This window comes from Thunnus maccoyii, chromosome 22 (assembly GCF_910596095.1).
Source record: "Thunnus maccoyii chromosome 22, fThuMac1.1, whole genome shotgun sequence".
Taxonomy (NCBI): Eukaryota; Metazoa; Chordata; class Actinopteri; order Scombriformes; family Scombridae; genus Thunnus; species Thunnus maccoyii.
In genome coordinates this window covers 23,563,369-23,575,919 of record NC_056554.1, presented here as the reverse complement: position 1 = coordinate 23,575,919, position 12,551 = coordinate 23,563,369, and the positions used below count along the sequence as shown (strand labels likewise).

Below are 12,551 nucleotides of genomic sequence, written 5' to 3'. Positions count from 1 at the left end.
GATAAGCAAATTACCAATAGCTCAAAAAAATCTGTAAGAAATATATAAAATATATGATATTTATGACTCCCAACACCAATGGAGGTAAAAGGAATTAAGTTGAAAATGTTCTTAAGTGACACGTGTGAGTGATTAAAGATAATTTGTGGCATTCACCAATTAAGGAAAAGAAAAATAAAATATTCTTGCATCTAAAGTCTGTTACTCCACCGACCTCACTGCGAGCAATTTTCATTAGAACTACTTTCTATTAAAGAAAATGGTCCCTAAAGTGACAGCATGTCACCTTTTGGTTTATCAAGAGTTACAAGTGCAAAGACAGTGCTGTTTAAGTTCTTTAAAGGACAGGTTCACAATTTTTCAAGTGTGTCTTAAAACAACAGTCAGGAGCTCAAATGAACATTGAAAGATGTTTTTCTTGCTGTAATTATTCCTCCTGTTCATACTGACCATTAGAAGATCCCTTCATAATGCACTTACAATGAAAGTGATGGAGGACAAAATCCACAGTCCTCCTTGTGTACAAAAATATATTTAAAAGTTGATCTGAAGCTAATATGAAGCTTCAGCGTCCAAATGAGTCAAATCAAGTAGATATTTTTCAACATTACAGTGTTTTTGTTACTATACTTCCACCACAGCTCAACAGGGAAACATATTGGCATATAACCTCATATTAGCTTCAGATAAACAGTTAAATACATTTTGGCTCAAATTAATGCTTGTGGGTTTTTCTCCCATCACTACATTGTAAGTGCATTATGAAGGAATCTTGTAATGGTCAGTATGAACAGGAGGAGTGATTACAGCAAGAAAAACATGTTTCAATGTTCATTTGGGCACTCATTTTTGAGTTGCACAAACTTAACTCTGTTAACTTCCGATGCCATCTAAAACCTTCAAGAAATGAATCCCAAACTACCTCCATGCATAGATGCAGCTAGAGGACTGTGAGAAGTTATAGCTGTGTGTCATTTTGGTGGACTAACTCTTCAGCCTCCTCTGTGGAGCCAATTAGAGGCCAACAGCTTCCAGGTTTCTTTATATTTATCTAATGCCGACTCACTTCTCTAGAGATTCTTATTAAAAGTGGGGCAGATCCAAAACCATCCAACAAGAAAGCCACTTGTCAAAACAGAAAGTCAGCACTGAGTTACATCATCAGGATGTAACATGTCTGTCTCTATACTTATTGAAGGAAAGCATCATATAAGGTCTGCATCATCTCCACCATGAAGTTGCTGACCGTTTCTGTACTCGTTTGTTCCATGATGGTTCTGGCTGGAGCTGCTGGTGAGTATCTGACTGAATTTGTGTGTTTTTGACTGACATCAATAAATAATAATAATAATAATAATAATAACCTCTAACTGACATGTTTAACTGTCCAGCTCTTCAAGAAGCAGAGAAAGAGCACGAGGCAGTGGCAAAAATTCAAGAAGGTGAATACATTTATTTATTCAGATTAATATTGATACACATTTTGTACAAAGGGGATGTTCTGGTTTAATTTAATCTGTGTTTATTCAGAAATCACCATTCAAAAATGTTGTAGGGTAGCTACTGTCAGAATGTAAGGGTTAAAGTGCATCACACTCTGTCTGGAAGTTACCCACTTTTCTCCACCATTTCAGTTCAGAGGAGCATCATGTTGACAAGAGGTCAACATCTTGTCCCTATGGCTGGACTAAGTACCACGGCTGCTGTTTCTTCTACATTCCTTGAGCTTTAAGCTGGGCTCAAGTTAGGTAATTGGGATGATCTGCATTCACTGAAGTACACTTCAACATTTTCTTTGTTTATTCTGTTTGTTTTGACTTGCACACTTGGTAACTTCCTCATTTAACTTTAGTGTCGTCTCATTAATCACATTGTTATTTTTTCTGGGCAGCTTTATCAAGTTGCAAAGTGTGAATAGCTATTTTTGGCGCATCTGGTCCATTTTCCCCATAGACAACATTAAGTCACTAAGAGTTGGAACATTTCCACAGATTGGATCAATATGAAACTCTTCCAGTTGAATCATGAGTAGAAAAGATAATATATCTAAAATAGTCTTAAATAATATCTGGTACTTTGATGAAAAAAAAATCAAAGGTACAAAACTGCAAAACTTCAAGGTCGAAAATAATTATGACTCCCAAGTGCATCCAATCCACTGTAAAATCTAACAGTACATCTTAATAAAAGAAGTAGCTTAAAATAACTTAATCTTGGAAAAAAGTTGGAGTCACTCATTCTCATGAATTTAACCTAACTCAATGAATTGTTGAAGGAACTCAGTTGTTTTGAGTGCACTTAAATTTTTGGAGCATTTTGGGTATTGGTAATATAATTCCATTTTGTTCAATCAACTCATTTTCTTAAAGTTGACTTTACATCGTTACAAAAATGTATGCCCTGCCAATGGGCTGCTATAATGCTGAGTATGGTTTTGGATGTTTTGATTTTTGTTTTTTTTCAGTTTATAAATCATCATATTGTACCAAAGTAAACCAAAGAATGGATTCAAATGATTCTTTATCATTATTGTAATCATTTCCCAAAGTGTAAAGATTTGATGTTAGTTTCATTAAAAAAGTATTACAATCAATCAATTTTGATAATTCATTAATAATGTAAGTACATTTTCAAGTAAATGGCCATTATTTTATGTTTCTAGCTTCTCAAATTTTATAATTTTTTGCTTTTCCTTGTCCAATAAGAAAATTGAATATTTTGGGTTTTGGACTGTTGTTAGGACAAACAAGGCATCTGATGATATCACCAAACAATTAAAATAAAAATCAGCAGATTTATTGAAAATAGTCATTAATTGCCCACCTAAACTTTGTTCGCTCTCCATTTGTATTTGGGCAACCCAGTTAGTTACATCCTGTCCAGAATGCAAACAGTGAACCTGCAATTCACTCTGTCGTCTTTGCGCCATGGTACTGAGAAACAGGGAGGCATGACCATTTCGGACCAGTTTGCACTGGATGAAAAGACTAATATTTACTTTAAACAAACTATGTGATGGATGGACAGATGATTCTCTGTATATAAGAGCTGGTCCTTCTCTTGTTCAGCATCTACACTCAGACGGAGGAAAATTATCCAAAAGCAGGTTTGCTTTGCTTCTCTCTCCTCACGCTCTTTTCTTCTATTTGGTTCTCTCTCATCATTCACTAAAGTTTATCTGCTTTAAATATCACTAACATGTCTGTCTCTATACTTATTGAAGGAAAGCATCATATAAGGTCTGCATCATCTCCACCATGAAGTTGCTGACTGTGTCTGTACTCGTTTGTTCCATGATGGCTCTGGCTGGAGCTGCTGGTGAGTATCTGACTGAATTTGTGTGTTTTTGTCTTTAGACCTCAATAAATAATAATAATAATATTAATAATAACCTCTAACTGACATGTTTAACTGTCCAGCTCTTCAAGAAGCAGAGAAAGACAACGAGACAGAGGCAATAATTCAAGAAGGTGAATACATTTATTTATTCAGATAAGTATTAATCCTTATATGTCGAATTTGACCCATTTTACATTTGAGAGCATTAAAAACACCACAAACACCTTTCAGAACAAGTCATAAATGTTTTACTTTTCCTGACATCACCCTGAATATACAAAACTAGAAATATTTTTTATGCAGCTGATACACATTTTTGTACATAGAGGATTTTCTGCATTAAATTTGATTCGTGTTTATTCAAAAATTCAAAAGTCATCATTCAAACCTGTTGTAGGGCAGCTACTGTCAGAATGTAAGGATCAAAGTGCATCACACTGTCTAGAAGTTCAAACTTACCCACTTTTTCTCCACCATTTGTGTTCAGAGGAGCATCATGTTGACAAGCGGTCAACATATTGTCCCGATGGCTGGACTAAGTACAACATCCGCTGTTTCCTCTTTGTTCCCGAAGCCTTGAGCTGGGCTCAAGCTGAGGTAATCAGGATGATTTGCATTCACTGAAGAACACTTTTATCAAGTTACAAAGTGTGAAGAGCTATTTTGGGCACACCCACTTCATTTTCTTTAGGTGACTAACAGTTGGAACATTTCTACAGATTGGATTGATATGAAATTCCAGTTGAATCCTCAGTAGAAAAGATGAACAACTGCATTGAATAATATCTGGTAATTTGGCAGAAAAAGAAAATCATAGGTACAAAACTGCAAAAATTCAGGGTAGAAGCTAATTACAACTCCCAAGGTGCGTCCAATCACAGAGCCTAAAATTCAGTCACGTGCACCTCTAACGGCGGGAAGAAGCTAAACATTACAGTGTTGGAAAAAACGATTTTACAATCTGCAGTGTAAATCGGCTCTTTTCTTTTATGGGTCACTTTTGAGTGAAATCAGCAACTATGGCGTCAAGTTTTGTTTACAACTTCAACAACAAAGCATTTTAAATTTATTAACGCTCTGATTCTTGTCTCTGACTGGCCTCTTCTCCATAGCAACAGCAGCTGAGGCTCATTGGTATTGTCATATCTTTAGCTGACAAAACATGGTTTCTCAGTAACAGAGTTGAAATAATTGAGGCTGGTGGTCACAACATAAACCTATAGTATTGTTATAACATCAGTAGAGTCCTGTGTTTCTGTGTTCAGTGATATTGAGGATATTGTTTAAAGAAAGATTAGCAGCACCTTCCTATTCACATCTCTACTCTGTTGTCTGTTTATCTCCACTATAGAAAAACTGCCTGTCCAAGGGTGCACACCTTGCATCGGTTCATGGAACGGAGGAGTACAACCAGATTAAAAGTATGATTGAAGAAAAAACTCATGAGTATCCTGAGACATGGATTGGAGGCTCTGACAGCCAAGGGGTATGTCACGTATAATTACAAAAGATTTCTTAAGAGCTTGAAGGTTCATTCTTGATTTTGGAAATTATACTAATTACTAAGCAGACATCCATCTGCTTAGGAAGTCCCGAGATGTGGCTAAAAGCTTTAGAAACATCAATAGACCTTGTAATGACAATATCAACTTTTCAGCATTTAGAGTGGTGTTTACATTTAGATTATCTTTATTTATATGCATCAGTTGTCTTCTATTCTATCTTCTAGGATGGTGTTTGGCTCTGGAGTGATGGCACACCTTTCATTTTCTCATACTGGTGCAGCGGAGAACCTACTACGCAGCAATGTTTACAGATGAACTACGGAGGTAAACCATGAAATACATTACTTTGCATGAGAGATTATGTACAAGTGCTGTAGATATTAAAGGATGCATGACAAAAACAAGGTAACTTAGTGCTCTGAAATATTGAAAATCCGCTTTCACACATCTCACTGATGACGTTGCAGAAACCCAGGTGTTTATAGGTGACCAATAAAAATGGGCGTTTTTGGGGTGCAGAAAGCTCCGTCCCAACAAAATTCTGAAACAACCAATCAGATAGCAGCCTCAGGTCACCTGCTTGCCAAAAGTTGAAGGATTTACATACACACTCATTTGGCTGGAGCCCCTCACACAGGAAGTATACAGGATGTATTCAAACAGAAATCAACCAAAAACAATTTGAAATAAATGTTTCATAATTCTACGAGACACAGAGTAAGAATAAACATTTTTATTTCATAGTTATTTTGTAATATATATTTAAGTCATGTTTAACATGAGTCTTTCTTCTCTGGATAATTGGAACAGAGTGATGCTCTGCATTAACCAGCCAGGCATGAAACACCTGTGAGAAGCACAAACATTAGTGGATATGTGTTTGTGTTTATGGTCACAAGTTAATCTGTCATTTTATCATCAGTCTCATATATAACCTGATAGCTTTATAACTCATTTTTCATTTATTTCTATCTTGCTATCACTGTAAAGCTACTTAAGGAAGGAAGCAACAAGTGACACAAACGGGAGCTGGATTGTCTTTTAGGTCTTGTGCCAAACTGAATGTGTTATGAAAAGAATGCTTTTTCTAGCTCTGGAGATTGAACTGTTCTGTCTCATATTGTGCAAAAATCAAAGACTCAAGCATGAAACAAGCTGGTTTGTAATTCTATTTAAAATCTGACAATTATTATCACAGGTATCACACTCAGATCAACATCTACACTGTAAAATATCATTCAGGGATTTAGTGGAATTAAATAATATTTTATATGTTTTATAATTTCAAGTTAATTAAACCTAAAATACATTTTTTTTGTAATCCAGTACTGAAAAATAGTACATGAACTGATTAACTAGGAACTGGCCTGCTGCTACTGTGTCCAGTAAGAACTCAACCAGAGATGTTGAAGTTAAATCCAGGATGTTTATTTAGAACCAGCTGAATTGGCAGATGATGTGTGGTTATTCTGTAATATACATATTAAAATTTAAAGCACATGAGAGGTATAGTATATTAAACTATGTTAAATATAGTTAAAAATAATGATAAGCAAACAACCAATAGCTCAAAAATCTGTAAGAAATATACATAATACATAATATTACTGACTCCCCATGCCTAAAGGGAATTGAGTTGAAAATTTACAGAGATGTCATCTCAATACTCACCTTGTTATTTTTTCTGAGCAGCTTTATCAAGTTGCAAAGTGTGAAGAGCTATTTTTGTAATATCTGCTACTTTGATGGAAAAAAAATCAAAGGTACAAACTGCAAAACTTCAGGGTCGAAACTAATTATGAATCCCAAGTGCATCCAATCCACTATAATGCCTAACAGTAAATCTTAATTAAAGAAGTAGCTTAAAATAACTTAATCTTGGAAAAAAGTTGGAGTCACTCATTTTCGTGAATTTAACATAACTCAATGAATTGTTGAAGGAACAATTTTTGTTGTTTTGAGTGCACTTAAATTTTTGGAGCATTTTGGGTATTGGTAATATAATTCCATTTTGTTCAATCGACTCATTTTCTTAAAGTTGACTTTACATCGTTACAAAAATGCATGCCCTGCCAATGGGCTGCTATAATGCTGAGTATGGTTTTGGATGTTTTGATTTTTGTTTTTTTTTCAGTTTATACATCATCATATTGTACCAAAGTAAACCAAAGAATGGATTCAAATGATTCTTTATCATTATTGTAATCATCTCCCAAAGTGTAAAGATTTGATGTTAGTTGCATTATAAAAGTATTACAATCAATCAATTTTGATAATTCATTAATAATGTAAGTACATTTTCAAGTAAATGGCCATTATTTTATGTTTCTAGCTTCTCAAATTTTATAATTTTTTGCTTTTCCTTGTCTGATAAGAAAATTGAATATTTTGGGTTTTGGACTGTTGTTAGGACAAACAAGGCATCTGATGATATCACCAAACAATTAAAATAAAAATCAGCAGATTTATTGAAAATAGTCATTAATTGCCCACCTAAACGTTATTCACTCTCCATTTGTATTTGGGCAACCCAGTTAGTTACATCCTGTCCAGAATGCAAACAGTGAACCTACAGTTCACTTTGTCATCTTTACGCCATGGTACTGAAAAACAGGGAGGCATGACCGTTTCGGACCAGTTCGCACGGGATGAAAAGACTAATATTTACTTTAAACAAACTATATGATGGATGGATAGATGATACTCTGTATATAAGAGCTGGTCCTTCTCTTGTTCAGCATCTACACTCAGACGGAGGAAAATTATCCAAAAGCAGGTTTGCTTTGCTTCTCTCTCCTCACGCTCTTTTCTTCTATTTGGTTCTCTCTCATCATTCACTACAGTTTATATGCTTTAAATATCACTAACATGTCTGTCTCTATACTTATTGAAGGAAAGCGTCATATAAGGTCTGCATCATCTCCACCATGAAGTTGCTGACTGTGTCTGTACTCGTTTGTTCCATGATGGCTCTGGCTGGAGCTGCTGGTGAGTATCTGACTGAATTTGTGTATTTTTGTCTTTAGACCTCAATAAATAATAATAATAATATTAATAATAACCTCTAACTGATGTCTTTAACTGTCCAGCTCTTCAAGAAGCAGAGAAAGACAACGAGACAGAGGCAATAATTCAAGAAGGTGAATACATTTATTTATTCAGATTAATATTAGCTGAATGAACACTTACAGATCAAATTTGACCCATATTTACATTTGAGAGCATTAAAAACACCACAAACATCTTTCTTTTAGCCAGAAATGTTTTTCTTAACATGACCCTGAATATACAAAATTGGAAATATTTTTTATGCAGCTGATACATATTTCTGTACATAGATGATTTTCTGGGTTAAATTTGATCCGTGTTTATTCAAAAATTCTAAAATCACTATTCAAACATGTTGTAGGATAGCTACTGTCAGAATGTAAGGGTTTAAGTGCATCACACTGTCTGGAAAGTCAATGTGACCCACTTTTCTCCACCATTTGTGTTCAGAGGAGCATCGTGTTGACAAGAGGTCAACATCTTGTCCCTCCCACTGGACTGAGTACAACGGCCGCTGTTTCCTCTACGTTCCTCGAACCTTGACCTGGGCTCAAGCTGAGGTAATCGAGACGATTTGTATTCACTGAAGAACACTTCAACATTTTCTTTGACTTGCACATTTGGTAACTTCCTCATCTAACTTTAGTGTTCTCTTATTACTCATGTTATTATTTTTTCTGGGCAGCTTTATCAAGTTGCAAAGTATTTTGGGCGCACCCACTTCATTCTCCCCATAGACAATGTTAGGTGACTAACAGTTGGAACATTTCTACAGATTAGACTCTTCCAGTTGAATCATCAGTAGACAAGATGAACAGCTGCATTAGATAATATCTGGTACTTTGATTTAAAAAAAAAAAGAAACAAAAGAAAATCGAAGGTACAAAACTACAATCTGCAGTGTAAATCGGCTCTTTTTTTTCTCTGGGTCACTTTTGAGTGAATTCTGCAACTATGGCATCACTTTTTGTTTGCAACTTCGACAACAAAGGGTTTTAAATTTATTAACGCAGTGATTCTCACTTCTGACTGGCTTCTTCTCCATAGCAACAGCAGCTGAGGCTCATGGGTATTGTCATATCTTTAGCTGTCCACCAAAATGAGAGACAAAACATGATTTCTCAGTAACAGAGTTGAAATAATTGAAGCTGGTGGTCACAACATAGACCTATCATATTGTTATAACACCAGTAGAGTCCTGTGTTTCTGTGTTCAGTGATATTGAGGATATTGTTTAAAGAAAGATTAGCAGCACCTTCCTATTCACATCTCTACTCTGTTCTCTGTTTATCTCCACTGTAGAAAAACTGCCAGTCCAAGGGTGCACACCTTGCATCGATTCATGGAACTCGGGAGTACAACGAGATTAAGAGGATAATATCAGATAGAACTTATGGCTCTCCTGAGACATGGATTGGAGGCTCTGACAGCCAAGGGGTATGTCACGTATAATAACAAAAGATGTCTTATGAGCTTAAAAGTTCATTCTTGACTTTTGAAATTGTACTTTGACACCCATTGTCTGAGGAAGGCCCGAGATGTGGCTAAAAGCTTTGGAAATATCAAGTAAATAGACCTTGTAATAAGAATATCAAACCTTTTGGTATTTAGAGTGGTGTTTACATTAGGTTATCTTTATTTATATGCATCAATTGTATTCTATTCGATCTTCTAGGAGGGTGTTTGGCTCTGGAGTGATGGCACACCTTTCGCCTACTCATACTGGTGCAGAGGAGAGCCTAATGACTACTGGAACCAGGACTGTATTCAGATGAACTACTCAGGTAAACCATAAAATACATTACTTTGCATGAGAGAATTATGTAATTATGTAGAATTATGTAATTATGTAAGTGGTGTAGATAAGAAAGGACGCATAACAAAAACAAGGTGACTTCATGAAAAAATAAAAATGTGCCTGCATGGACATTTCATTGATGATGTTGCTGGAAAACCTGTGTGTCCATAGGCTCTATAGGCTCAGCTTGTTTCTCTGATAACTTAAGATCCAGACGTCCAATGATTAAAATCCTTCATCCGGTTAAAAGCTTTAGTTAAAAACGACCAAGATCTAAAAAGTGTATCATAAAAATGTGCCTTAAAACTCAGTAAAAAGTCAATTTGTGACAGTTTCTTGTTGACAACCACAACACTGACCCATGCACAAAGGGGAAATTACATCATTAACAGGTGACCAAATGAAACAGATCATTACATTGATTAAAATCACAGAATTGTCTGGGTTTGAATATTGTTGGAAACATTTGGGATTAGAAAAGTACACAACTTAACAAAATATATAACATAGGTCTAGTCGTTTTTCAGACATTTTAATGCGTAAAGTTACATATTATACCTTTCAGGTGTGTTATCCTAGTAGTTAATCTAATGTAGCCTGGAGCTGCTAGCCTCCAGCAGAGATGAGGAGCAGCTACATGGGTCTAGTAACCTCACTTCTTTCTAACTCCAGACCCCCACACTTGTAGTATTCAGCCCCAACAGACAATTTATCAGATGTCACACAGCTCCCTCTGGAGCCACAAAAGGCTTATATGACTTTTTTCATCAACCTGGAAACAGACTTTGATGTGGAAAATCAGCTGAGTTCCCCTTTAAGAAATGATAATCTAATCTACATCTGCATCAAAATATTACATGATATGATTGACAATCATGCTGATGTCCTGTGTTTTTAATAATTGCAGGTGACAATTGCTGGGATGATTTATGGTGTGATGCGCGCCGGCCATCAGTCTGTGCCAAGAAAATCTGATGATTCCTGAGCAGATAAGAGAGGCATGAAATACCTGTGAAAAGCACAAATATTAGTGGATATGTGTTTGTGTTTATTGTCACAAGTTAATCTGTCATTTTATCATCAGTCTCATATATAACCTAACAGCTTTATAAATCATTTTTCATCTTTCTTTCTATCTTGCTATCAGTGTAAAACTACTTAAGGAAGGAAGCAACAAGTGACACAAACGGGAGCTGGATTGTCTTTTAGGTCTTGTGCCAAACTGAATATGTTATGAAAAGAATGCTTTTTCTTACTCTGGAGATTGAACTGTTCTGTCTCATATTGTGCAAATTAAAGATGCAAGCATGAAACAAGCTGGTTTGTAATTCTATTTTAAATGGAACAATTATGATGGGTATCACAGTCAGATCAACATCTACACTGTAAAATATCATTCAGAGATTTAGTGGAATTAAGTAATTTTGTCCTTAACTTTACTTAAATATGTATGTTTTATAATTTCAAGTTAATTAAACCTAAAATACATTTAAAAAAAATTTTGGTACTGAAAAATAGTACTTGAACTGATTAACTAGGAACTGGCCTGCTGCTACTGTGTCCAGTAAGAACTCAACCAGAGATGTTGAAGTTAAATCCAGGATGTTTATTTAGAACCAGCTGAACTGGCAGATGATGTGTGGTTATTCTGCAATATACACATTAAAATTTAAAGCACATGAGAGGTATAGTATATTAAACTATGTTAAATATAGTTAAAAATAATGATAAGCAAACTACCAATAGCTCAAAAATCTGTAAGAAATATACATAATACATAATATTCCTGACTCCCCATGCCTAAAAGGAATTGAGTTGAAAATTTACAGAGATGTTCTTCAGTGACATGTGTGAGTGATTAAAGATAATTTGTGGCATTCACCGATTAAGGAAAAGAAAAAGAAAATATTCTTGCATCTAAAGTCTGTTACTCCACCGACCTCACTGCGAGCAATTTTCATTAGAACTACTTTCTATTAAAGAAAATGGTCCCTAAAGTGACAGCATGTCACCTTTTGGTTTATCAAGAGTTACAAGTGCAAAGACAGTGCTGTTTAAGTTCTTTAAAGGACAGGTTCACAATTTTTTAAGTGTGTCTTAAAACAACAGTCAGGAGCTCAAATGAACATTGAAAGATGTTTTTCTTGCTGTAATTATTCCTCCTGTTCATACTGACCATTAGAAGATCCCTTCATAATGCACTTACAATGGAAGTGATGGAGGACAAAATCCACAGTCCTCCTTGTGTACAAAAATATATTTAAAAGTTGATCTGAAGCTAATATGAAGCTTCAGTGTCCAAATGAGTCAAATCAAGTAGATATCTTTCAACATTACAGTGTTTTTGTTACTATACTTCCACCACAGCTCAACAGGAAAACATATTGGCATATAACCTCATATTAGCTTCAGATAAACATTTAAATACATTTTGGCTCAAATTAATGCTTGTGGGTTTTGCTCCCATCACTACATTGTAAGTGCATTATGAAGGAATCTTGTAATGGTCCGTATGAACAGGAGGAGTGATTACAGCAAGAAAAACATGTTTCAATGTTCATTTGGGCACTCATTTTTGAGTTGCACAAACTTAACTCCATTAACTTCCAACGCCATCTAAAACCTTCAAGAAATTAATACCAATCTACTTCCATGCATAGATGCAGCTAGAGGACTGTGAGAAGTTATAGCTGTGTGTCATTTTGGTGGACTAACCCTTCAACCTCCTCTGTGGAGCCAATTAGAGGCCAACAGCTTCCAGGCTCCTTTATATTTATCTAATGCCGACTCACTTCTCTGGAAATTCTTACTAAAAGTGGGGCAGATCCAAAACCATCCATAAGAAAGCTACTTGTCAAAAC

At 35.4% G+C, this 12,551-nt stretch overlaps 2 protein-coding genes across 2 annotated transcripts; both read left to right on the top strand.

The window, feature by feature from the left end:
* Nucleotides 1-3,296: 3,296 nt before the first annotated feature.
* On the top strand, nucleotides 3,297-5,179 carry LOC121890010 (ladderlectin-like). Its single transcript, XM_042402258.1, has 5 exons — nucleotides 3,297-3,318; nucleotides 3,420-3,470; nucleotides 3,827-3,936; nucleotides 4,691-4,825; nucleotides 5,069-5,179. Exons 1-5 carry the CDS (start codon nucleotides 3,297-3,299, stop codon nucleotides 5,177-5,179), a joined length of 429 nt encoding a protein of 142 aa, XP_042258192.1.
* Nucleotides 5,180-7,784: 2,605 nt separating this feature from the next.
* On the top strand, nucleotides 7,785-10,770 carry LOC121889784 (type-2 ice-structuring protein-like). The gene is made up of 6 exons (XM_042402024.1): nucleotides 7,785-7,832; nucleotides 7,934-7,984; nucleotides 8,343-8,452; nucleotides 9,195-9,329; nucleotides 9,568-9,676; nucleotides 10,598-10,770. The coding sequence occupies exons 1-6, from the start codon at nucleotides 7,808-7,810 to the stop codon at nucleotides 10,663-10,665; spliced, it is 498 nt and encodes a 165-aa protein (XP_042257958.1). The 5' UTR covers nucleotides 7,785-7,807; the 3' UTR covers nucleotides 10,666-10,770.
* The last annotated feature ends 1,781 nt before the right edge of the window (nucleotides 10,771-12,551 follow it).

What these genes read in the sequence shown, in the direction of transcription:
- LOC121890010 (XM_042402258.1), top strand. Translation starts at nt 3,297, where the DNA reads ATGGCTCTGGCTGGAGCTGCTG. An exon ending in TGAGCTGGGCTCAAGCTGAG is followed by an intron (nt 3,937 to 4,690) that starts GTAATCAGGATG and finishes TCTCCACTATAG; the next exon opens with AAAAACTGCCTGTCCAAGGG. An exon ending in GAGGCTCTGACAGCCAAGGG is followed by an intron (nt 4,826 to 5,068) that starts GTATGTCACGTA and finishes TCTATCTTCTAG; the next exon opens with GATGGTGTTTGGCTCTGGAG.
- LOC121889784 (XM_042402024.1), top strand. Translation starts at nt 7,808, where the DNA reads ATGATGGCTCTGGCTGGAGCTGCTG. An exon ending in TGACCTGGGCTCAAGCTGAG is followed by an intron (nt 8,453 to 9,194) that starts GTAATCGAGACG and finishes TCTCCACTGTAG; the next exon opens with AAAAACTGCCAGTCCAAGGG. An exon ending in TATTCAGATGAACTACTCAG is followed by an intron (nt 9,677 to 10,597) that starts GTAAACCATAAA and finishes TAATAATTGCAG; the next exon opens with GTGACAATTGCTGGGATGAT.